The sequence below is a fragment of the Lissotriton vulgaris genome, chromosome 5, assembly GCF_964263255.1.
Source record: "Lissotriton vulgaris chromosome 5, aLisVul1.2, whole genome shotgun sequence".
Taxonomy (NCBI): Eukaryota; Metazoa; Chordata; class Amphibia; order Caudata; family Salamandridae; genus Lissotriton; species Lissotriton vulgaris.
Window position 1 is genome coordinate 1,160,494,759 of NC_141693.1, and position 27,057 is coordinate 1,160,521,815.

Genomic DNA, 27,057 nt, shown 5'->3' on the forward strand with positions numbered 1-27,057 from the left:
AGATGGACAAAAGGATGAATAGATGTGTGAAGGAGTGAAATGATATATGGATGAGTGATGGGGCAATGGATGGATTCATGAGTGGATGAGTAGATGGATGGATGGATGGGTGGGTGGATGGATGGATGGAAGGAAGGCTAAGTGAAAGGGTCGATGGAGAGAGAAAGGGAGGATGGATGGATGACTAAAAGAGTGGATGGGTGGAAGGATTAGTAAGTGAAAGAATGGCTGGATTGGTGAAAGGGTAAATTGCGGAATGGATGCGTGAATGGATGGATGGGATGAAGAGTGGATGGATAAGTGTACAGATGGATAGGGTGAAAGGGTGGATGGATGGATGGATGGATAATGGAGGATGAGTGAAAGGATGGATGAGGGGGTGGATGAAGGGATGGATGAGTGAAATGATAGATGGAAGGATACTTGATGGAAAGGTTTGCAAATGGTTGAATATGTTTGGAAATGGCTGGGCTTACTTATATACTATTGCGCGACCTCTGATGTGTCTGTAAAACGTACCTATTGTCCTGAAGTTTTGTCCTGAATTTTGACCTCCTGTCCTGAATTTGTGTCCTGAATTTTGACCCTTTGTCCTGAATTTTTACACTCACCGTCCTGAATTTGCACCAATGCCAGTTGGTCACCCTAATGTAAACCCTTATGTGTTGAATGGCTATATAGGGTTTAAAATAGCAGCGCCGATCACTTCTACAAAATCAGTGTGTGTCTTTTTTTATCCACCACCATATTTCTTGTTTTTTCCTGAGCCGGGTCTGTGATACAACTCTGGGCAGTATCGTAAAATCTCCAGCTGTGATTGGCTGTTTGAGGTCTGCTAAAAAGTTAAACTCCGCCTCCTGGCTTCCTTAGCAACGGTAGGAACACAAGCCCGGGAGCAGGCCGGCGCGCGGCAGCACGCGCGGTGAGTGAGGCGCAGGTGTTTCAGTGCTGAACTAACCTCCAGCCGCCCGCGCGACCTAATGCGCAGCGTGGATTCGATAACAACTATTGACAGGAGCCGGGGGAAACGGTCACCTTCTTTCACGACAAATATTGTCGTGGACGGGTGGGGGAAATCGGAAAGGAGGTAATACTTGGTACTGTATTTGCTGCGACGTAACCCAGCGGTCTACGTGGGCGCGTGCGGAATAGAGCTGGGTTTTTCCCTGCCTTTCAACTTTCCGGGATTGAAATAGTTTGTATACGTTTTTTCGGTGTGGTAGTGATAGGGATAACAATGTATTTTCAGTGCCAGAAATGCCCCTAGGCTCTGGCATAAGTCGGAAGATTAAACACGTTTTGTTACTGAAACGTTCACTGGTGCGGGCCCCTTTGAAAGTTTGCTTTTAAGCTGCCAGTGCACATGTTAAAATGACAGGCGTTTTTGAAACTCAAAGGATTGACTCTACAATTTGTATGAAGGTATTTTTGGAAACGCCCCACAGAATTGTTTGAAGGCACACAGAGAAAGACAAGGCAGGGCTGTTGTTGCTACCTTTCCTTTCTCAAGGCTTTACGTGGGAGGAAAAAAGTGGGGGCCTCTAAAAGTGGCATGATCTATACAATGAAGGGTGTGGCTTAAACATGTAAACAGAATGTATGTGATTACCATAGTGTGGGCACCCATTGCATCCAGATTTATAACACCACAAATGCCATACACTTAAAACCAGCCAGAACTATTGGCTTTATGAATAGTTGTAAGCTGTGAAAGGTAAATGAGTAACAACAAGGATTTTGATGTAAATTAATATTGAAACATTCTCAATTCTCAAGTAGTGAGACCGTGAATAACACCTCACTGAGTCCTGTTGAAGGATTCAAGGGTCCAGCAGAGTCTTTTAATCACTCCCATTACATTTACTCTATGTTAGACATGCACGCAGGACTGGACTGGCCGTAGAGGCATTGGGCATTTTCACTCGAGGCTGGATGGGTCGGGCGGTTTTTCAGCAGTGGGGCCAAGTTTTGTTACTGGGGGACGGTTTTGCATCAGCACTGCAATGTCGGCCCCCAGTAACAAAAGCAGCAGTGCACATGTGTGCGTCACTGCCTCCCCTTCTTCGGGGCTGGCCCACCAAATTGTCAGGACTGCTTTAGGTTCTCAGTCCGGCTGTACATGTACACCGTTTTTCTTTCCACATCTCCTCCACCTTCATAGCGTACACCTCTTCTCTTTCCTTGTCACTACCCTCCACACTCTCTCCTGCATACACTTCCTTGCATCTCATTCACTTTACCACTTACCCGAGCACACAACTCACTGACTCACCTGTAAGCAATCCATTTTCTTCTACTTTCGTCTTGTCAATATTTTGACAAATGTTTACCTCCGTCGCACACATTTATACATAATCACAATTGCAATTGGAATAGGGGATCATTGCTGCGTGGGCTCTGCAGAAAAAAACACATATATTTTGAATTCAACTACATTTGAGCATGTATTCTGACCCTCTTTTTGATGCACTGGCAGGCACTGTGAGAAACTCGCACTGACTTCAGTCTCAACTCAAGACTCTCAATAGTGGCCCATTATGAACACCAGGAGGCGACTCAGTCAGAGTATGCACTACACAAGAGAAATAGGCTACCCCAAAAAATACGGAAACAAACGTCTTGTAAAAAAGCTAACACTCCTAGGGAATGCAAGTTTAAGTAAAACGTATAAAATATAAACAGGAACTACATTTCTGACATGGATTGCCTTAATGTTTACATTCATTAATCAGAAATAGATCCTTGTTTTTAGCATTAAAGTTAAGGACATTGACATCACAGGAAGGGACTGAATATGGGTTACAGAGGTAACTTCTAAATAGATGGTAGAGGAATCGATAAAGACTTGGGCTACTCTACGAAATTTCCTCAACACACAGACAAACCTAGCTATATACAGGCAAAAGTGACACATTATCTCAATCCATGTAGAGAACAATGTGAATTAGGTCCACTCGTCTTTAGGTAGGGAAGACAAACCCGTCACAACTTTAAAGTAAATAAAATAAGCGTGCTAAAAATAACGTATTAATTCTGGTATTAGCCAAGACCATTTGATTTTATTATTGCAGATGTTCCCCCTCACGTTTTGCCCCCATTTCGACAACTAAATGGTGCCTACTCGACTCACGGGTTCACACTCTGCGACTCTGGGCAATAGCTTGCTTAATCTCCACAACGGCCCCTCGCAGTGGGATGCCTGGCTTTCACCTTGTGGATACCCTGCCGGGGTTATCTCACAGGAGAATACCAGGACGGGTTCCCTAAGCAAGCGCTTAGATACCGGGTCGGTGATTTGCGCTATATAAATACATGTACATTTACATTTACATAAGTCCCTAGTAACTAGTACCCATGAGATGAGAGTTAGAGGGGTAACCAGGGCCTGAAGCACTGTAGGTGCCACTCTGAGTGACACAAGTAAACTGATGACAGCAGTACTGCCGTTGCAGACTGCAGGAGCAGTGCAAACTTCTCCAATTCGATTTTGCCTTAGCTATGAGTTGCAAGGTCACAGCACTATTTGTAATTTATGCCAATTATCCGTAAGAAAGGCCTCCTGAGCCAGGTGGGGGGATACATTATATTAATGGAGTGGATATGTAACTGCAAGAATATATGTCCCTATAGTAGACTTTTCCATTAAGGGCTACTAAAAGTGATGAGCAATCTATAGGATATCATGGGCTGGAAGCCGGTCTACCTTGGGGTTGTCAGTACCAATATGGCACAGCCAAAATATGTCATGCGTGGTATCAAACAACTTGCCTCCTCACCCCTGACATGACTTTTGAACTAGAGGCAATGTGGCCTGCACCCAGGTGGGCACCTAAGAGGCTGCCCACCTAGTTGCCTCATCCTTTCCTGTGCTCTGGCTGGGAGCTTGAAGCTGCTGCCACCAAGACACGGACCTTACCCCCCTTCCAGGAGGTGTAAACTCTCCCAGGAGTCAGAAACAACGACCTGGACAAGAAGGAGGTGACATCTCCCACTCTGACAGGATGGCTAGTGAAGTGGCATATCAAGCCGGTAGGCTTCAAAGCTTTCACCGCCTCTGATATGCATCCAGACTGCCTCCTGAAGGAAAGGACAGCATCCCTTGCCCCCTGGCACATTTGCACTAGGGCATGTGGGAAGATTATGTAGTCAAGAGGTGTACCCCCAGAAAGCTAGCTACACCTCTAGGGTAGGCTACCTGGCCCGAACAGCTATGGAAGACTTCTGCAATTTTTAAAAGTTGCAAAATACAGGGTTCTGAGTAGAAAAGGTGACATGCACCCCCAGATGTGGTCATCTGAGGGGTGGATTAGCAGCTGGAGCTAGTAGCCCATTGGCCACTTGCGCACACACACACACACACACACCCCTAATTCTCCTACTTCTAGGATTTAAAGGGCAGCCCTGACAGTAGAACCTCACTCCTGATCTAACTTGCAAGAGGACAAAGAGACCTGTGTCTGCGACAACAGGATCTGCACAAAGCAAAGGCATGATACTCTGCACCTGTGGCAACCTTCCTAGAACTGCACAACTGTGACTTGTCCTGGACTAAAGACTGAATACCGCAGACAAAGCTACCCCTTTGAAAGCCAAAGGAAACTCAGACTTTCCTGGACTAGTGGCGCTAGTCACTTGCACACCGCAGGTAAAAACAGCACTCCAGAACCAAAGAATTGCTGATCATTGGGCCCTCCGAGAGATTGATCAAAAGTAGATGGCCGAGTGCATTGTGGGACGTGTGGTCCTGACCTCCACCAAGTTTCAGGTGGCTACTATTCTGCTACAGACGTCGAAGTACCACTTTGAAGTACCTTTATGCTGAGCTTACAGCTGCCAAGGCTTGTTGGTCACCAGTCCGGCAACCACAACCTTTACTCAACGCTGTACCTCCAGGGACCTTTGGAAAACCTTCATCTGACTTTAACAATGGCTTTGTTGTTGACTTTTTGCACCCCGTTTCTCAAAAGCACCATGTATGCAGTAAAATCAGCTCCTCCGTGGCACCCGCTTCAGCACCTCGGACAGCCAGGACAATTCTGCCACTAGACTTCTCGAGCATGGTAAAATCGAACTGAGTGTCATGGCTTGGTCCTGGGACCCACACCACCTTAACCCTCCTTGGCTTCCACGGAACTTGACCTGGAAGTGACCGATTGTCACTAGTATTTTTTACCATTGACTGCAAAGCTAACGTTTTGCAATATTTATTTGCACTGATTTTAATTTTGCTTCTAAAATCCATAACTCCGGTTATACTTATCTTATTGACTTCCTTTTGATGTCTACAGTTATATAAACATCTGCTTTATTTTTATAAATTGGTGTCTGATTTGTTTTAAGTCGTGTCAATTACTTATCATCTATGTTGGTACTCTGAAATGCTTGACACATGTTCCTCTAGTAAAGTCTGACTGTTCTTTGCTACACTACTGGGGCTGAGTTAAGGATTTATTATTGTGCTTTCAAGAACCATCTTTGGAGTATTGTGAGAGTATTGCATAGTGAAGCCTAACTAGCATCACTTCATAATACTTCACCTCCCTACAACGTGCACCCATGAGAGCCCAACAGTCGTGATGTCTGAATCCCAAATGCTGATTCTTTTTTTATTGTCTCGGCAAACAAGGATCATGCGTGTGCACAATGACATAGGTCTTTCCCACGTATTGCGTTCTCTTTGGACTGAAAGTGTGCCATGAAGCACTACCCTCATGGTGGTGGACACCAAACATATCCTGGCACCCCAGTCATCTGCCTTGGCACCTCTAAACCTATGCTTACCTTCACAATAGGTTAATATTTGTTTTTGATATTATGACATACAGTTAACCTTAGGAGCCCATAAATAGTTTCAAATACAAAGATAGAGGCTAATATGCCAACCACAGCCTCTGTGTAGGCACAGAAGCTGTACTCTCCACAAAGAACCCTATTGCTATGGCTGTTCCCCCTCATTGTGCTGTGAAAGCAAGGATCATGTACCACCTTCAAAACAAAGCAAGAGACTACTGGAGAGCTAGAGGGTGAAGGATGGTGATCATGAACAGGCCTCTTGTAACTCTGAGCATGTGGTACTTGTGATAGCCAGGGGCAGCTCCTCCACAATGGCGGAGGAGTGTCGCCCCACTCGCAGAGCCAGCAGCTAAAAAATAAAACGATATGTGTTTATCACTTTATTTTTAAGCAGCTGGCTCAGCCAGCTTGTACAGTGAGGGGCGGGGCCAGGGAGGGGTAGGAGGAGTGCTATGTGCACTCTCCTAGTGCGCTGCACATATTTTTTGGGCCGGCCATCTCAGGCCAACCAAAGCTTACTTAGATCTCTCCAGCCCAGTTGCAATGAGCAGCCGGGCTTTAGAAACCCCACAGACTCCCTGACCTGAGTGAAGCATCTTTTCAGTCCGCTCAGACCAATGCACAGTGATTGGACAGGGAGTCTGAAGCAGCCCCAGTGCCTGCGGGGACACTGAAGAGCAAACAGCCGGTGCTACACAGGTCATGGCCGGCAATTTGAGATAAGTTTTTTCTTTTTTTTTATACTCAAAACACCCCCACCCCCAGCCTCTCCTTCCTATGTGGCCCTCTCCTCGGCACCACAACCATTTGTATGTGGCAGCCGCCACTTTTGGTAGCAAAGGACTAGTCCGGGTTAGTTGCTGTTCCTCTGGGTTCCCTAAATATCTATTGAGCATTAGTATGGATCGCATCCCGGCGCTCTCTCTCTACCTTGATATTGTTATTTTCTGGTTCAGGTGACGACATCTCTTTGCAATCTGCTGGAATATCAGAAGGGAGTGTCTTTCTTTAGAAATAAAACGAAAATAACGTTTTACTAAAGTGTTTTTATCTTAAAAAATCTGTTTTATCATTCTTCTTTTGAAAGAAAGCATTACTATTTTGGTGTAAAATTAATCTTTTTGTGTTTATGGGTTAATATTAAATTATATGCTCCCCTAAAAAACAACGTGTGAATGTGTCCTTAAAGTCGCCACACCTTACTCATTAGCAGCATAACTGAATAACTAGGTACTGAGGAGTGAAGTTAAAATAGATAACCATGTTACCTTTAAACCATGTTTATTTAGCTTACAGTAAAGCAGTGCACCCTGGTTTTTATGTGCACCTGTAGACACGCCACAATCTCAAGCTAGTATAATCCAATGCAGAAATTTCACTCCTCGTAACGACTTTTAATAGTCCTAAGAAAGTGCTATTACCAAGGTTATAATTGAGGAACGGCAACCCACTGAAAAATAAAATGATAATAAAGCCGTTTTATTATCATTTTATTTTTCATACTTCCAGCTGAGGTTAGAGCAGTACGGAGAAATGTTGGGCAATTGTAAGTGTGTATGTCAGATTGGCGGGCGCCAGCCGTCTGAGGCCAGCCAAACAGACATGTGAATTAATGTTTCTCCAACCCAGCTATGTTGCACAGCCAGGTTATAGAAAAGCCACAGGCTCCCTGTCCCCAAGTGAGCATCAAGTCAGCCCACTCAGACCAATCACGGCCTTGCTCTCATGCTGGTAAATAATATTATCAGCAAGAAAGCAGTGCAGTGATTGCACCCTGGAAGCCTGTGCAGTGTGACCAGCCTAGGGAGAGGAGCACTGGGGCGTCGGACGCTGCAGGGGTAGGTACAGGTTTTTATGTATTACTCCCCCCGCGTTTGCGTTGCCCACAAATCGAAAATTATAGCATCCACCACTGTAAAACTGTAAAATGTTTGTATTCCAAAGTCTATATACTCTTGAATAGTCGGCAAAGGATCCTTGTTAACAACAATATGGATTATTTAGCTGAATTATGACCATGCTGTTTATACATTTTTGTTGTATGAATTACAATGTATAAACAAAAGCTTGCCTCAGGAATGTTATATGGGTAAGAGCAGCAGAATATTAGTGATTAATGCTGTTTTACATGACTCAGACACATGTCCCTCCACAACATCGGACCCAAAAACCTCAACGAGAGTCTCCTTCCACGTACCCAAGAGGATCCTCCGCTCGGCCGATCTCGCCGAGGCAGAAGTCCCCCGCAACTGCAGAAACAGAGCAGGCGGGAGAGCGTTCTCCTATATCGCAGACAAGACCTGGAACAAGCTCCCTGTGAACCCCAGCTGCTCCCGACCCTGCACATGTTCAGGAAGGAGCTCAAGACCTGGCTCTTCGAATGATCCGGTGCAGCACTCCTCCTCCCCCCACCCCCTCCCCTGAGCGCCTTGAGACCCTCACGGGTGAGTAGCGTGCTTTACAAACCTCAGATTGATTGATTGATTGATTGATGTCAATCCCTTTGAAATGTATCTTTGCTCATGACTATGATAACATATTTTATGTTTTCATTATACATTTGTATGGGCGATGGCTTTACTATTTCCCTTACCAATTTGCTCACTTCACTCAAATGGCTACCATCGGAAGCAAAATGCTCCTAAAAAAACAGCGTTCTTGACATAGGAGGCAATCAATTGATGGGACATAAACCTCAGAAGCAAGGGAAATTTCACAACAAAACGTTCCTGTTTCAAGAAAAAATACATAGGCCAGAATATTACTCATGTAAAATATGTATAGTCCTAATAATGAAAGCACGGCTGGCGAGAACCCGCCCCTTTTCAAGTGGCTGCTGGTCAAATGCATGGCTTGGCATCCCCTTGAGTCATAAACCTTCCCCGCTTTCAGCGCCAACTCATTATCTTTGTATGTTTCAATCCAATTAGCACCTACATTTCCAGATTGCGTTCTTCTTTGCGGTTTATTGTCACCTCCATCGTTGGATTGTGAACTACTTTACCATGTCTTCCCAACGAAATGCTCCTGTCTCATATGCTCTCTTTTAATACACCCCCCCATAATGGAGGCTGTCTTCGTTTTCTTCTGTTTGTCTTTTGTACGGCACTATCAGGTAGATTCATCATCTGCCCGTTTTGCGAGTCTGTAATAGCGATTATTAAGGAATCGCTATTACAGACTCGCAAAACGGGAATCATGTACAAATCGCAATTTTGTTTGCGATTCCTACAGCTTTCTTATTTGCGATTAGCTAATTGCTAATCGCAAATAAGGAATAACTCCCCATTCATTCCTATGGGCCTAAAGGCCCATAGGAATGAATGGGAAGACATATCCATGTGCGAATCCCTATTAGCGATTCGCATTCTGAGTTTGCGATTTCAAGGGTGCAGGGGTGTCCAAAGGACACCCTGTTGCACCCCTGAAATGATATTAGATGCTGGTGTTACGCACACACATGTCCCAAGGACGCGTGTGTGTAACATGCAACTTAGAAAAATGCACTTAAGTGCATTTTTCTAAGTTCCCACTATTTACCACGAGGTTTGACTTCGCGGTAAATAGCGGGCCGAAATTGCGAATTCGCAATTTTTAAATGTTTCATGAATTGCATTTAAGGAATCTCAAATAGAGATTCCTTAAATGCAATTCCTCGCAAATTTGCGAATTCTATAATAGCGATTTTTAGGTCTCGCGACCTATCGATGTGCGCAAGCGCATCGAGCGGAGTGAGAATTCAAGTGGCGAAAACATCCTGAAACCAAAGGGCTTTCAGCCCCGCGGTTTTCATGTAGTTCCTGTATACATGCACGCGCATCACATGCAAGCCCAGCCCAGTCCTCCCCTAGCAGCACTCCTCCCACACCAGCAACTCCCCCCTCCCACACCAGCACCTCCCCTCTCTCGCATTCACGCCATCAGGCTTCTCCTCCCCTAGCAGCACTCCTCCCACACCAGCAACTCCCCCCTCCCACACCAGCACCTCCCCTCTCTCGCATTCACGCCCACCCACCAGGCTCTCCCGCCCCCATCAGGCTTCCCTCCCAATCCGCCTGCCTCCCCTCGCGCATTCACGCCCCCCCACCAGGCTCTCCCGCCCCCATCCGGCTTCCCTCGTAATCTGCCTGCCTCCCCTCGCTCGCATTCCCGCCCCTCGCTCGCATTCCCGCCCCAGGCTCTCCCGCCATGGAAAATAAAACCTGTAAACTTTACTTTTTTTTTTCTTCGGTGAACGGCACCAATTACCACTCATTTTCACTACTTAAAATGAAAATCTGTACCCCGCTCCTGTACACTGCGCCTGAGAAATAATTCCAGTTTCAAACCAAGTCCATTAGTCATAGATCACTGTACGTCAAGGCCTCTAATATGCTTACAAAGAGCACAACACTGGTGTACAGGAATGAAAGCGCCATTCGTAGGCTCTCCTGCCCCATCCGGCTTCCCTCCGGCCATTTTCCACACTCCTTGCCTCTGTCTTGCCTCCCCCTCCATTCTCCTCCCCCCGCTCGCATTCCCGCCCCCCACCAGGCTCTCCTGCCCCCATCCGGCTTCCCTCCGGCCACAGCCCTGGCACTCAGGTACGCCCTAAGAAATGCATGAATCTATTTGCATTACTGTTTTTCCGGACAAATGTCTATATTCCAGCGAAAACATACCAAGTCTAAATCATAATGTACATCATAATTGTTGTTCTGCTGATCCATTAAAATAACTTATAATAGAAAGATACTCGCATTCATTTGTGCAATGCTTTTCATGATCAGCTGTGAAAGTCTTCTGCGATGCTATCTCACTGTGATACCATTAAATATTTTAGTCAGGACTCCAGTGCAAGCCAGACCCGTTGGCCTGGGCATCATCATTATTATTATTTAAGAGTGTTTTTTTTTTAATCATCCAGCTTTTATACCTCACTGGAGATAAAGATGCTAAATCCTACAGTGAAGAATACTCTTCTACCTTGTTGTGATCTGCCTCAGTTGTGCACTGCATATTTCTTAAGTGACTGGTGTGACTGGTGTGTCTGTTGATGCACATCTGTGGGCTGTCTGCTTGGAGTGTTCATGCTTACAGTGCTGCGGAAAATAAAGCTCGATTTTAAGAACAGTTGGTTAAAGCGTCTAAACCCGTTCCCAATATCCACTAAGCTGCAAAAACTAATTTTCATTTACATAATTGTCTCGTTTGCTATTGTGGCTCAGATAGCCGTTTGCCGTTGACAGTTACGTTCCCAAGTGGATTTAAGAAGTAATTCGTGGCCCCAGGCTTACATTTATTTTCCCCACACAACATTTCTGCAGGCACACCATTTTTTTTCCCTCCTTGTTTTGTTTGAGGTCACCACAGGAGCCCACGGAGCTTCAAAGTGAGCGCTCTCACCTTCCGGATTGGTGTTGAGCCCTCCCCCACCCTCCGAGCACGAATGCAACGTTTCCCTCAACCCACCCTTCCCCGTGCATAGAGTGCGCAGCCATCCATGTCCTTACCTAGAAGAGGGGAAACTTTTAAGCCCTTTCTGTGGCATCATTGACCAGCTTGCAACACGCACTCATTAAGCTGGACAGGACGCTTTGCAATCAAACTTTTTTAGATGAATATTTATTTTATTGATAAAGTACCCTGAGCAAAGTTGTATTTGCTATCTATCACTCTATTACTGCATTTGCAGCTTTTATCTCTCCTCCTCTGCGAGCTTTACAATCGTTCCTGCCCCCCCTCCCCCATTTAATTTGTTTCCTGTCTCTTCATTGCTTGCCCGTCCCCCAAACCCTGTGCCTTGCTACGGTTTTCAGACTGCCGATTCTGCTGTGAAACCACTGTTTTGCCCTGCCTGTGTTTATGCTGCATGAGTTGTTTCTAACCCTGCAACAACCTTCATTGCTGGGTGTTATATACAAGGGTATGGTCGGTGCTTAGGGGCTACATGTCTGTGGCCAGCTCACCATGATTGAAAAAAAAAATTTCATTAAAAGGGAAATCACCCACGCAAGCCCACTATCACCCACGCAACACCACACTCACCCACGCAACGCCACTCACCCAAGCAACCCCACTCATCCACGCAACGCCACTCATCCACGCAACCCCACTCATCCACGCAACGCCACTCATCCACGCAACCCCACTCATCCACGCAACGCCACTCATCCACGCAACGCCACTCACACATGCAACGCCACTCACCCACGCAACACCACTCACACACGCAACGCCACTCACCCACGCAACGCCACTCACACATGCAACGCCACTCACACACGCAACGCCACTCACACACACAACGCCACTCACACACGCAACGCCACTCACACACGCAACGCCAATCACACACGCAACGCCACTCACACACGCAACGCCACTCACACACGCAACGCCACTCACACACGCAACGCCACTCACACACGCAACGCCACTCACACATGCAACGCCACTCACACATGCAACGCCACTCACACATGCAACGCCACTCACACACGCAATGCCACTCACACACGCAACACCACTCACACACGCAACGCCAATTACACACGCAACGCCACTCACACACGCAACGCCACTCACACATGCAATGCCACTCACACATGCAACACCACTCACGTTGCCAATAGGTCTCGCAGTAGGAAAGTTGGAACCATTACAATTGCAAATAACAATGCCTTTTATTTTTTTTTCATTTTAAAAACATAAAGGGCTTTGTCATTTACAAAACCAATAGCTCCAACTTTCCTACTGCGAGACCTATTGGCAACGCCAGTGCTTGTTGCATTTGGGATGATGAATCCCAAATGCAAAAATTGCGCTCGCAAAGGGCAAGATTCTCAGAATCTGGCCCTTTGCGAGCCGATTTTCCGTTCATGAATCTGGCCGTAGGTTTGTTGCCTTTTTCTGCTGGACATATACCGCACTTTACTAAACAACTAAAAAGAAAGCCTCGGCAAAGTGAATAGATCTCACCTTTCAAATGCTGGGGTAGTGATATTGGCTCTGCCAGAGCTTGTTTGGTTAAGCATATTTTATGGCCAACACCATTTAAACATGGCTTCCCGTGCTTGCACATGCATACCTACGAAAGGGGGCTCTTCAGTGATCTTTTTTGTTCAAAGATGGTGGGCGTTAATTTTGGAGCAGTACATTTAGGACATAAAATATGTGCAGAGGCGCCTTACACATACACCGAAACAAGCGACCTAGTAGCAGTGTGCCACTGCTGCGCCATTGCACAAATAATATTAAAAATAAAAGGTAAAGCATGATGGGGCGGGGTGGGGTGGAAAGGGCAGGAGCAGCAAATAGCAAGCAGCCTGGTAGCAGTGTGCAGGTCCTGGGCTCTTCCAAAAGGAATTAAAATGATACAAATATTATGGAAGCAAATGGTCGGAAAGGAAGAGGCTGGTAAGATGGGAATATGTCGGGGTGGTGGAAAGCAAGAAACGGAGTGAAATGGGAAAAGGATGAGGCGAGCCATGCCCTCCCAGGCCCATGTACTGCTAAAACATTAATGGAAAAAATAGTTCCCTGATGTCAGCAGTAATAGCATCGCGTCATCAGATCGAAACATTGTTAAAGAAACTATGCTCCAGGGCCAAGACAAAAAAAACAGGGAGGAGACCCAAAAAATTCGGAAAACCAAACTCATAGAGACAAAAATACCATCACATCGTAAGCAAAAGGCTGATCCAAAGACCACTCTGTGCATTGCATTGCACACAATAGGTGTCGACAACTGACAGCCGTTGCTGTCTGTAGGGGACCTCTAATAAATATTTCTCTTAGGGAACTATGCCCACAATTACAAAATTAAAGTCCCTATGAGGTAGACCTCATTGACCCCATACTAGTGGTTGTACATATTGATAAATTAACATATATTGCATATTAATCAACCAATCATATATTTTCCAGAGGAAACTTTTGCATGTTTTTTGTCTTAATTACCTAGTCTCCATGGAGCATGTACACCCCTCGTTATTACTTGAGAAGGTAACGTACCTCGCGTCCCACTAGTCATGCAAGAGGTGGAGTGAGCTGTGTCTTGCCCTGTGTGAAATAGCCCTCTTTTACAATGTTCTCACTTTTTTAGGTGAACGGTGGTAACATGGCTTCAGAAAGTGGTAAGCAGCTGCAGAAATCCAACTTCTGTTCCAGCATTATGGAGGCCAGCTCACCAGGTGAGTGAGTGAGATAGTGAGCGAGTGAGTGAGTACATCCTTTGCAAGTCATGCATTGGGTTCTTTACTACATAGGGGCTTTTCTAGGCCTTCCCTTCTTAGACATCAATCTACCAGAATTACAGAGAGCAGAGAGGACATCCTGTACACTTCACCCATCTATGACATCAAATTATTGACTTCAATCCTCTTTGATTTGCTGCTGAGGAGCAGCGGGAAACGCTGGAGGTATAATGTTAATAGTTCTGGTGGGACAGCTACCAGGTAGAAATATCCAGAAGGTGGAGATATTGTGTGTGTGTGTGTGTGTGTGTACCCCACTCACCTTACAGTCGGCTACTTTCAAGTACTCGAGCTAACAAGTCAATTCCAAGTCACACTTATGGTAGCTGCTCGAGGTCGTGCAGCCAGGCCAAAGCCCTTTAGCAAATGTAAGAATTAAGCTAGAAACAGTAATTCATTTCAAACCGTCAATAAATGAAAGTGCTTTTAAGGGGAGGGGGCATTTTAAAAAAATATAGTATTGCCCTTTATGTTCAATTCAGAACACACGCAGACAAATACGCGATTCTAGCACAAAACTGCAAATGGAGCTTTCTGACTGTACTGACTTACAGGGAAGGGAAATCTAATGACCAAGCAAGGTCCCTGTTAAGTGTACACGCTGTGAAAAAGGATCTCGGAGTAGTGATCTTAGCTAATGGCTTCTCAGCCGTAAATTGGCGGTTCTGTCCTTGGTGCTGAAAAGGGCACTGAAGGTTAGTTCTGATTGTGGTTTCCGGTGCAGGGGGTAGCCAGGGAATGATTAAGGGGTCATACAACTTAACGTCCTGCAATACATCGTAGCAGTTTGTTGGTTCCCACTGCTCTACTGTCGGCCTAGAGAAGCCGGGGTTGTCTGGGGTACTCAGAAGGTGTTTTTCCGGCTTGGCTTGTTCGCCCAGGTGTCTGCAAGACCTTTTTCTTTTTTTAAACACTTATTTATAATATGCGTAGTGTGGGAATTTGCTCTATCCAGAGGAGCATTTCTGTCTCACTTCACGCTATTGCCTGTTTTGTGTATCATTCAACCTCTAGGAAGTACTTCTGTCGGAAAGTATGAGGGGCTAGTTTACATCTGAAAAGTACATTTAGTCATCACACTGTTTATCACATACAGCTCGTAATCTCCTATATAGATTCTATGTAGAAAGCAATCTTTGCTACTTTAAGTCCCAGCATTGCCAGCACTGGTAAAGCCAATAGGTCTGGCTTCAATATGCTAATCAGCATTTGTGCATCCAACCGAAGCAGACTGTATATCCATATCCTCACATTTGGATGTATTCGCATATTCACGCCCGTCCTACACGTTTTGCCAAAGCTTATACATTCAGCGTTGTAGGAGTCCGCACAGAAGCTGAGGCCACAAGGCTTTTCCGCCCACTGAGCCCCTGTGGTGAATGTTATCAAGCATATTCGGACTCGTGGACTTAGCTGAAGCGAGACCCGTGGGAGCTGAGCAGCTTCGTAGCGCTTTGTGCCAGGGAGATTGAAGTAGCCAAAGGCAGCCAGACTCTCATGTTCTTGGATTTTTGAATCAAGACAAACAGACTTTTCTTCAAGCTGACTGCAATTCTGAAAGACAAGTGGGCAGCAGGCTTCTCAGACTGACTTTCTTTGGTTGTGATGTACATGATGGGCTCAGTCGGGCAAGTCTTCACACTCCTTCTACATGCAAACCAATACAGAGGTGGTGGCTCAGCTGCGCCTTAACATGCTGTTATGTTCTTTATGAATCCACCTGGCTTTGTTTGGCCCTAGAAGGCTACCCTTCTATCTCAGAGTAGTACTGAAATTATTTAGCATAGAGCTAAGGACTTGAATAAAGGGTACACAGCTTGGGTATGTGTGTGTGTTGCACTCCGACAGAAGGTCAGAGATCTGTATTTCCTTTTAGGGATATAAGGCCAAACCAGACTTTCTGAATCAATCTAGATCTTATAACTTTTACGAGGATTATCGAGTTCTAGCACCCTTTCATACAGGGCAGTGAGAAGGAAGTGTTGGACCAGAACTCCATTCTTCTCAAACTGGACACCTTAGATTGCACTACTCCTAGTCCTTTTAGCCTTCTTTGCAGTTCTCGCAGCTCTGTGGATAGTCGTCATTATTGCACTGCAGACAAGACACAAGTAGCCCTCTTCAGCAAAGATACCATGATATGGACCTCCACCTGATCGCCTGCTGATCTCGGACCCAATCGCAATCCTACCAGACACGTAAAGAACCTCAAAATAGTGGTTGATGATAAGCTCTCCATGACAAGCCAAGTCAACCTAGCCTCTGCCTCCTGGTTCCACACCATGACAATGCTCAAGAAGGTCTTCAAGTGGATTCCTCTCGACATCTGTATTGTCCTCCCAGCCCAGGTACTCGCTAATGACTACGCTACACACGGAGCTTAGTATAGCACTTGTTTATTAATCTGCGTGTAACCATGAACTCAGCATTTTGAACCTACATTCACTTCACTACGCTCCAATGCTTACGTCACAGTTCTAAGGAGTCCATCAGGAGCCACAATAGTTCCGTCATTTCAAACACATGCAGCACTACATCTGCCTCTCTTTTGAATAAAAATTTAAAATTTTTACAAATCTATATGATTAGAGCTCTTCAATAAGTCTTCGTTGCGCTCCGATCACACACACGTCCTGAAGTGTCTTCAGAAACTGGGGACAGGCAGTAGAAAGGTCCATGACTGACATGGGTGATGGACAAACAGAAGCAGTCAGGGGTTCTTCACTTCTCTTTCCAGACCCAATCTCTGCACTGACATTAGTGCCTGATGATATCCTTTATTCAGATCCAGGCAAGAGAATACCTTTCCACCATTCAATTGTGTTATCATGTCAGCAATGTGGGGACCTGGATGACATTCTCTTTCAAGGGCCATGTTTGCTTGATGCATATCCACAAAGATTCGCACAGCTCCTTCACTTTCCTTTTTGGGTACTACCATTATGGGATAAGCCCATGGAGTTGAACCAGTGGAACGCTCAGTGAGTTAGATTAAAGTTCTTTTTCAACAGCTACCTGCAAGTGAAAGGCAATTTTCCTTTGTCTTTGAGCGATAGGATGAATGTCCTCATTAATGTGTAATATGACTTTCATAGTCTTGAGTTTTCTCAACCCACGAAACAACTAAGGGAATTGACTTATTAGTTTGTGATGAGCATTCATGTTACAGTTCATGGATATCAGTCACATATGAGCTGCTGTGCTGACGCTGATTAACAGGTGCTTGACGCCATACCTTGAAGTACATGAATGGGTGCTTCTACTGTTGTTTTCTTTGCTTCATTGTCGCTATAAATGAACTTTGACTCTTGAGGGGCATCAATGCAGCCCATGTATACACTTTTGTTTTCAATGGTGTAAGTCGAGGCAGTAGAGACAGTTCATTATATTTCTCCTCCTTCATAATATTTATTGATGCTTGACTATTGATAATGAAAGGTATTGTACAATCATTGACTTTTAGTGTGATCTCCGGACAATGTTTGAATAACTTTGGTACTCTCTTAATGTTAATTTCTTTTGGACCGGTGTTTTTCCTCATAGGCAGCCAGCTGAACATGCACACGCTTTTCTGAGGTAAACATCATCAAGGCCCAACCATCTTCTTCACTTTCAGTTGATATTGATATGGAAGAACTGTGACGTAGATTTAGATGTCAATCGGCTTCGTTTGGTTTCAATTTGCCTCTTCTGATGAAGTTGCTTGGCTTTATGGGCCTGCATTGAACGTCACTTCTGGAACATTCGTGTGGCCATTTTGTCTTCGTCCCATGACACACTTACTTTTACCTTCGCCTTGCACACCATCACAAAATAGTTCTCCTTTCTGCAGCTTTTGCAGATCTGCCCAATGGCGGGACTTTTAATTTCGTGTGGAAACTAAAATCTACATCTTAAAACACAACTTCTTTTTCTGTGGAGAATTCACTCTGGTTCTCTCGGCCTTGTGCTTTGCCTTATTTTTCACATTCATCACTGACTCACTCTGGGCACCTCCGGCCTCCATGCCAACAGCTTGTCTATCGAAAGTTAAGGAGATAGGTCCCGGGACGTGGGGTAGGCTGGACCGTGTATAATTTTTAGAAAAACAAGTGCCACCCCCACCAATTTTCAGTGCTCTTTACTGCGAGCAAACAAATCAAGAAATGAATCACCGATTTGTTTGGTATATTTATTTTTACCTGTTGTTTAAGAAGTTCAACATATAAGCTTAAACGAGTTGTCCGAGGAAGACACTCAACATATAACCAATACTAGACAAAAAAGAATATTTATCACAAAATTCACGAAAACAATTTCAAACAAAGGGGAACACACAATTAGTGTAATACATATTTCATAGTGAATGGTCATTTAGCAACATTCATTTCATAGTGAATGATCATTAAACATTCATTAAATTGATCGGAACATTTGCTCATCCAAAAACAATATGTACTCAATGAAGGAGACACGTTCTAGGAAAACAATGGAAGAATGCAGACAAATTAATCAAATAGCCAGTGGAACCAAGAAAACTATTATGTATTCTCTGTGCATTCCTCCAATGATGCCGACGCGTTTCGAGACCGTGAGACAAGTTAACGGACTCTCATCAGGGCTCATTCAATCTGGATCTAAGAGTGTGTGTTAAAAAACAAAAAAGAGAGCGACATGTCACCATTGTGTTCAGTACCCGGGTGACTGCCCCCACTACCCCTCTAGGCCCTTTTAATACCTGAAAGTGGCTCCGGAGGCCTGATCTCGGGGATCTGTGTACACCAAAACTTGTAGCGGGACCTTGTTATCTGTAAGATAACATAGAACTTAAAATGCCGTCAGGCATTGCATATTCATTAAATACACACGCGGGACGACCCGCGAAACATCAAGAAAGAAATCATCATATTCATACCTAGGACAGTACCGGGATTACTCCCTGCCCCTTTCTTATTTCAAATGTCCCGTCATTCCTTCTTTAGACCTGTGGAGTGCGAACCAAAGTAGCCGCATTAGGCTATTGTATCAACTCACAATTTAAGGTTGCGCAAACGGTATTTACAAAAACAAAGATTTTGAAGCCGCCTACCTGGAGACTCAGCGTTTTGTCAGTGGTCTCAGGTAAATGGGCGTGCTGTTCGTTCTGGTGGAGACAAGAGAGCGTAGCATTGTGTTAAAAGCCTGCCAGTGGTCATACTGTTTGTATTTCGGGCGGGGTGAGTTTATAAATTTCAGATACTAAGTGCAAGTTTACCTTGGCTTCAGTTTCTGTGGATCTCAACCAAATAAATAATCCTTCGTGCGTAAAAGTGAAGCAGGTAGTGGCAGTTAATCCCATATATATGTCTGTAGCCTGTCAAACAAGGGCGGAAGACTCGTCAGTAAACGTCTCCGTTTGCGCATACAAAGCGTAACATTGAGTGTTGTGCGGAGCACTCACCAGCTCAGTAGGCGCTCCGTTGTCAGTCTTTCAGGTTCGATTCCGAATCAGTACTGCCATGTTTGGGGCGGAGTTATAAACCTTTATTTAGCGCATAGAATTCTGGGACATGTAGTTTGAAAGAGGTAAACAGGATTAAAGCCTCGATACTTCAGACATGGTGTTTAATCCAGTTTGGGCACTGTTAAATCGCATAATTAAATACGCCTCCTTGCGCAGGAGGGTTTCCTCGATATCAACAAGACCTATTTTAGTGGGCATTGTATACAACACAGTCCAGGGGAAATCAGTTTCTGTATGTGATTTGTCAATAAAGTGTTGGACCATTGGGGCACTGAGCACTTTATTTTTGATACGAGATCGATGCTGTGTTATCCTGGTGTTCACCTGCTGGTTGGTCTTCCCTATGTACAATATGGGGCAACCGCAGGTGATGGCGTACACAACATTTTTGGTCCTGCAGTTGGAGAACCCTTTGTTGGTCCATTTTACCTGCTTGTGTTGAAATTCAGAACCTTCTAGGCAGGACCCACAGGACACGCAATTACCACATTTGTGGTGCCCCTCAACTGGTTTGAGGCCCCATTTGGATAAGAGGTCTTGCTTGGGTTTGGATGTGGCAATGTCGGCACGTACCAAGTGTTGGCCGATACTTCTGTTTTTTCTGTAGGCAAAAATCGGCCTAGGGAAGGGACACTCCAGTTCTTCCAATAGGTGCCAATTCTTTAGGACCATTTGTCTGACGCGATGTGTGTCAGGACCAAAAGTTGTGACACAGACCATCTGTTGTAGTTCATTTTTTGTTTTATTCTGCAGTAAGCTTTCTCTTGGTGTATACCGAGCCCTTTTATATGAATGTTTGAGCATCTTTTTGGGGTACCCACGAGTAATCATTTCATCACAGAACTTTTCAGCGTGATGGTCAAAGTCCTCCAGACTTGAACAATTTCTCCGTATGCGGAGTAGTTGTCCGTATGGTAGGTTACTTTTCAAATTGCGCGGGTGGGCACTCCGGTGATGGAGGATGGTGTTTTTGTCCGTTTTTTTGCGATAGAGTGAGGATTTAAGGCGCCCCTCTGGACAGGTGATTTGGACGTCCAAGAACGTCATCACAGTTTTGCTCTATTCAAGGGAAAATTTAATATCCTGGTGTTTATTATTAAGCCAATGGTGGAAGGACATCAACTCGGCGTGGTTCCCCTGCCACAGGAGCCACACGTCGTCGATGTACCGTAGCCACTGCTTAATGTGTTTCTGGAAGGGATTGTTGTTTTCAATGAACATTTGTTCATATTGCGCCATGTACAGAATGGCTACTTCCGGCGCATAAGGACAGCCCATGGCTGTCCCTTTGATTTGCATGTAGAATTGGTCATTGAATCGGAAGTAATTCTTTTTCAATGTCAATTCAGCCAGTTTTACAATGAATTGAGTTGGTACTCTATGGGGTCGTTCTCTGGTGTCCAAATACATCTCTATCACCTCAAGCGCCTCGTCTTGAGGGATCTGTGTATATAAGGACGTCACGTCCATTGTGACCATAATTTCAGATTCGGAATCGAATTCCGTGCCCTCGACTTTAGCTAGAAAATCCGTAGTGTCCTTTAGATAGGACCTTACCCCACTGACAAAGGGTTTTAGGAAAAAATCAATGTATTTGGAGATAGGCTCCAAACACGAGTCACAACCCGAGATGATCGGTCGTCCCGGGGGGTCAGTCAAGTTTTTATGGATCTTCGGGAGGAGGTACAAGACAGGGGTTCTAGGGAACTTCTTCACAAGAAATTCACTTTCCTTAACTCCTACGAACCCACTGTCTTTGCCATCCTGGATGAGTTGCATTATCAATCCTTGAATTTCTTTAACAGGGTCTCCCTGCAGTTTCCTATACCATGTTGTATTATCAACCTGCAGTTGGCCTTCCATTAGGTATTTGTCTTTGGGCCACAGTACCACGGCCCCGCCTTTGTCAGCAGGCTTTATCAGGACGGAATGATCTTCTTGTAAATTCCTAAGTGCTTGTCTTTGTCCTTTACTCACATTGGAGGGGACATGCTTTTTTTGTTTCTCAAATTTGTTGATGGAGGACAATAATACTTGCTCATATGCAAGAACTTGCTTAGGAATGTTTTGGTTTGGGATGAAGTTTGACTTGTTCCTCAACCCAGTCGTTTCAGTGTTTGCAGTGGGTGGTTGGTTGGCAAAAAATGCCCGAAGGCGTATTTTGCGGCAAAAAGCAATCATCTCCATCTTCAGTTTAGTGTAATCAGTCTGTTGGCTAGGAACAAATTTGAGCCCCAAATTAAGCACAGATGCCTCGTCCTGAGTAAGTTGTTTGGTAGATAAATTGACAATATTGTTTCAACACGAAGTGTAGTCGGGACCTCATGGTCCATACCATTGAGACCGCACAACGCTTATGTCAGAAGGAACTGGAAGAAATTCAAGAACTCACCAAAAGCATTCTGGACAGTACTGTAGTCCCTGATGCAAAATCCCTAATTGAAAAAATTGGAAAGGAAATTCTGGCCTTTCGGGATATCACGATTGCCCTTGTCTAAAAAAGACACCTGTTTTTTATTGGAATTGCCCTTCGGATCAGACCCAGAGGAGTCAGATGAGGAGGATGTTTCTGAAAAGGTCTTAAAACGATTCCGTGACCGGCCCTGGAATTTATAGAGTGTGCCGCGCGAGTCAGCCTGAGTATAATAGTCGTCCTTCAGGAAGGGGTATGCTTTTTCCAAACTGAAGGATTTGGCGTCTTTCTCGTACTGTGAGGTTTTATTGTTAATCGTGATATCCCGAAAGGCCAGAATTTCCTTTCCAATTTTTTCAATTAGGGATTTTGCATCAGGGACTACAGTACTGTCCAGAATGCTTTTGGTGAGTTCTTGAATTTCTTCCAGTTCCTTCTGACATAAGCGTTGTGCGGTCTCAATGGTATGGACCATGAGGTCCCGACTACACTTCGTGTTGAAACAATATTGTCAATTTATCTACCAAACAACTTACTCAGGACGAGGCATCTGTGGTTAATTTGGGGCTCAAATTTGTTCCTAGCCAACAGACTGATTACACTAAACTGAAGATGGAGATGATTGCTTTTTGCCGCAAAATACGCCTTCGGGCATTTTTTGCCAACCAACCACCCACTGCAAACACTGAAACGACTGGGTTGAGGAACAAGTCAAACTTCATCCCAAACCAAAACATTCCTAAGCAAGTTCTTGCATATGAGCAAGTATTATTGTCCTCCATCAACAAATTTGAGAAACAAAAAAAGCATGTCCCCTCCAATGTGAGTAAAGGACAAAGACAAGCACTTAGGAATTTACAAGAAGATCATTCCGTCCTGATAAAGCCTGCTGACAAAGGCGGGGCCGTGGTACTGTGGCCCAAAGACAAATACCTAATGGAAGGCCAACTGCAGGTTGATAATACAACATGGTATAGGAAACTGCAGGGAGACCCTGTTAAAGAAATTCAAGGATTGATAATGCAACTCATCCAGGATGGCAAAGACAGTGGGTTCGTAGGAGTTAAGGAAAGTGAATTTCTTGTGAAGAAGTTCCCTAGAACCCCTGTCTTGTACCTCCTCCCGAAGATCCATAAAAACTTGACTGACCCCCCGGGACGACCGATCATCTCGGGTTGTGACTCGTGTTTGGAGCCTATCTCCAAATACATTGATTTTTTCCTAAAACCCTTTGTCAGTGGGGTAAGGTCCTATCTAAAGGACACTACGGATTTTCTAGCTAAAGTCGAGGGCACGGAATTCGATTCCGAATCTGAAATTATGGTCACAATGGACGTGACGTCCTTATATACACAGATCCCTCAAGACGAGGCGCTTGAGGTGATAGAGATGTATTTGGACACCAGAGAACGACCCCATAGAGTACCAACTCAATTCATTGTAAAACTGGCTGAATTGACATTGAAAAAGAATTACTTCCGATTCAATGACCAATTCTACATGCAAATCAAAGGGACAGCCATGGGCTGTCCTTATGCGCCGGAGGTAGCCATTCTGTACATGGCGCAATATGAACAAATGTTCATTGAAAACAACAATCCCTTCCAGAAACACATTAAGCAGTGGCTACGGTACATCGACGACGTGTGGCTCCTGTGGCAGGGGAACCACGCCGAGTTGATGTCCTTCCACCATTGGCTTAATAATAAACACCAGGATATTAAATTTTCCCTTGAACAGAGCAAAACTGTGATGACGTTCTTGGACGTCCAAATCACCTGTCCAGAGGGGCGCCTTAAATCCTCACTCTATCGCAAAAAAACGGACAAAAACACCATCCTCCATCACCGGAGTGCCCACCCGCGCAATTTGAAAAGTAACCTACCATACGGACAACTACTCCGCATACGGAGAAATTGTTCAAGTCTGGAGGACTTTGACCATCACGCTGAAAAGTTCTGTGATGAAATGATTACTCGTGGGTACCCCAAAAAGATGCTCAAACATTCATATAAAAGGGCTTGGTATACACCAAGAGAAAGCTTACTGCAGAATAAAACAAAAAATGAACTACAACAGATGGTCTGTGTCACAACTTTTGGTCCTGACACACATCGCGTCAGACAAATGGTCCTAAAGAATTGGCACCTATTGGAAGAACTGGAGTGTCCCTTCCCTAGGCCGATTTTTGCCTACAGAAAAAACAGAAGTATCGGCCAACACTTGGTACGTGCCGACATTGCCACATCCAAACCCAAGCAAGACCTCTTATCCAAATGGGGCCTCAAACCAGTTGAGGGGCACCACAAATGTGGTAATTGCGTGTCCTGTGGGTCCTGCCTAGAAGGTTCTGAATTTCAACACAAGCAGGTAAAATGGACCAACAAAGGGTTCTCCAACTGCAGGACCAAAAATGTTGTGTACGCCATCACCTGCGGTTGCCCCAAATTGTACATAGGGAAGACCAACCAGCAGGTGAACACCAGGATAACACAGCATCGATCTCGTATCAAAAATAAAGTGCTCAGTGCCCCAATGGTCCAACACTTTATTGACAAATCACATACAGAAACTGATTTCTCCTGGACTGTGTTGTATACAATGCCCACTAAAATAGGTCTTGTTGATATCGAGGAAACCCTCCTGCGCAAGGAGGCGTATTTAATTATGCGATTTAACAGTGCCCAAACTGGATTAAACACCATGTCTGAAGTATCGAGGCTTTAATCCTGTTTACCTCTTTCAAACTACATGTCCCAGAATTCTATGCGCTAAATAAAGGTTTATAACTCCGCCCCAAACATGGCAGTACTGATTCGGAATCGAACCTGAAAGACTGACAACGGAGCGCCTACTGAGCTGGTGAGTGCTCCGCACAACACTCAATGTTACGCTTTGTATGCGCAAACGGAGACGTTTACTGACGAGTCTTCCGCCCTTGTTTGACAGGCTACAGACATATATATGGGATTAACTGCCACTACCTGCTTCACTTTTACGCACGAAGGATTATTTATTTGGTTGAGATCCACAGAAACTGAAGCCAAGGTAAACTTGCACTTAGTATCTGAAATTTATAAACTCACCCCGCCCGAAATACAAACAGTATGACCACTGGCAGGCTTTTAACACAATGCTACGCTCTCTTGTCTCCACCAGAACGAACAGCACGCCCATTTACCTGAGACCACTGACAAAACGCTGAGTCTCCAGGTAGGCGGCTTCAAAATCTTTGTTTTTGTAAATACCGTTTGCGCAACCTTAATTTGTGAGTTGATACAATAGCCTAATGCGGCTACTTTGGTTCGCACTCCACAGGTCTAAAGAAGGAATGACGGGACATTTGAAATAAGAAAGGGGCAGGGAGTAATCCCGGTACTGTCCTAGGTATGAATATGATGATTTCTTTCTTGATGTTTCGCGGGTCGTCCCGCGTGTGTATTTAATGAATATGCAATGCCTGACGGCATTTTAAGTTCTATGTTATCTTACAGATAACAAGGTCCCGCTACAAGTTTTGGTGTACACAGATCCCCGAGATCAGGCCTCCGGAGCCACTTTCAGGTATTAAAAGGGCCTAGAGGGGTAGTGGGGGCAGTCACCCGGGTACTGAACACAATGGTGACATGTCGCTCTCTTTTTTGTTTTTTAACACACACTCTTAGATCCAGATTGAATGAGCCCTGATGAGAGTCCGTTAACTTGTCTCACGGTCTCGAAACGCGTCGGCATCATTGGAGGAATGCACAGAGAATACATAATTGTTTTCTTGGTTCCACTGGCTATTTGATTAATTTGTCTGCATTCTTCCATTGTTTTCCTAGAACGTGTCTCCTTCATTGAGTACATATTGTTTTTGGATGAGCAAATGTTCCGATCAATTTAATGAATGTTTAATGATCATTCACTATGAAATGAATGTTGCTAAATGACCATTCACTATGAAATATGTATTACACTAATTGTGTGTTCCCCTTTGTTTGAAATTGTTTTCGTGAATTTTGTTCTTTTTTGTCTAGTATTGGTTATATGTTGAGTGTCTTCCTCGGACAACTCGTTTAAGCTTATATGTTGAACTTCTTAAACAACAGGTAAAAATAAATATACCAAACAAATCGGTGATTCATTTCTTGATTTGTTTGCTCGCAGTAAAGAGCACTGAAAATTGGTGGGGGTGGCACTTGTTTTTCTAAAAAAAAACAGCTTGTCTATCAGCACGCTCTTCAGCTCTGGCAGCCATGAGAACTCACTCCAGAATAAGAGTTTCTGTCAGCATTCTTCATCTGAACAACTCTGACAAGCATACGCTATTCACTCTGAGGCGGATAGCTTCCTCATCATTAAATTAATTGAACTTACAGTGTTTGAGCGTATCAAGTCTCTCAAAAAATGTACCCATGGTCTCACCAGCTTTCTGTCAATCTTGACTGAAGATGTACCTTTCATAATCTATGTTTGGACGTGGATTGAACTTGAAATTCAAGGCTGCTTTGACTATGTTATTTTTACCTGCTCGCTGCATTTCCTTTATTATTTCTTTTACACCTTCACCAGCAAGATTCTCAAGGTACTTGATAATCTTCTTGTTATCTGCTTCCTCAATTGCATCAATGAAATCATCAAAGGTCTATATCCAGGCAGTCCATCTGTTGCCAATATTCAACAGTTTGGCGGTATCAAATGGCAATGGTGGTTTCAAGAAGGAGGCAGCATTGTAATCATTTACGAGATTGTCTGACACTGAGGGTAGAGTTCCTTCTGACATGATCTGCTTTTCCTTCCGATACCATCTATAAGGTCCTGTTCGGTGCTGGCCTCTGGGTCATCTTGGACAGCCCGCGGAACCTTGCCCTACCTCTTGGTCTCCATGAGAGCTCTTTGCTTTTAGGAGACCTTGGGAGTTGTTCTGAGCCACGACCTGGTAGCTTTGGTGGTGGGCTGCTTCGGATATGGCAGCTCCACAAGCACCCAGGTGCTTTCTCTGGGGTTGTTTCCCAGCGCAGGGGCACAATGGCTCTCTACGCTCAGCTCTGGTAAACAGATGACTATTTTAGTATTTTAATTTTCATTGCATGTAAGCGTCTCTATGTGCCGTCTGACACCTGGTTGACATCTGCCTCGCACCATTGTCA

The 27,057-nt window shown here is 44.7% G+C and overlaps 1 protein-coding gene across 1 annotated transcript in view; it reads left to right on the forward strand.

The window, feature by feature from the left end:
* The first annotated feature begins 887 nt into the window (after nucleotides 1-887).
* Nucleotides 888-27,057, forward strand: part of LOC147712145 (uncharacterized) — a 936,609-nt gene continuing 910,439 nt past the window's right edge. Inside the window, exons 1-2 of the mRNA XM_086922921.1 lie at nucleotides 888-922; nucleotides 13,880-13,967. Coding sequence (XP_086779047.1) covers nucleotides 13,895-13,967 — 73 coding nt within the window. The 5' untranslated portion in view covers nucleotides 888-922; nucleotides 13,880-13,894. The remainder of the gene's footprint in view (nucleotides 923-13,879; nucleotides 13,968-27,057) is intronic.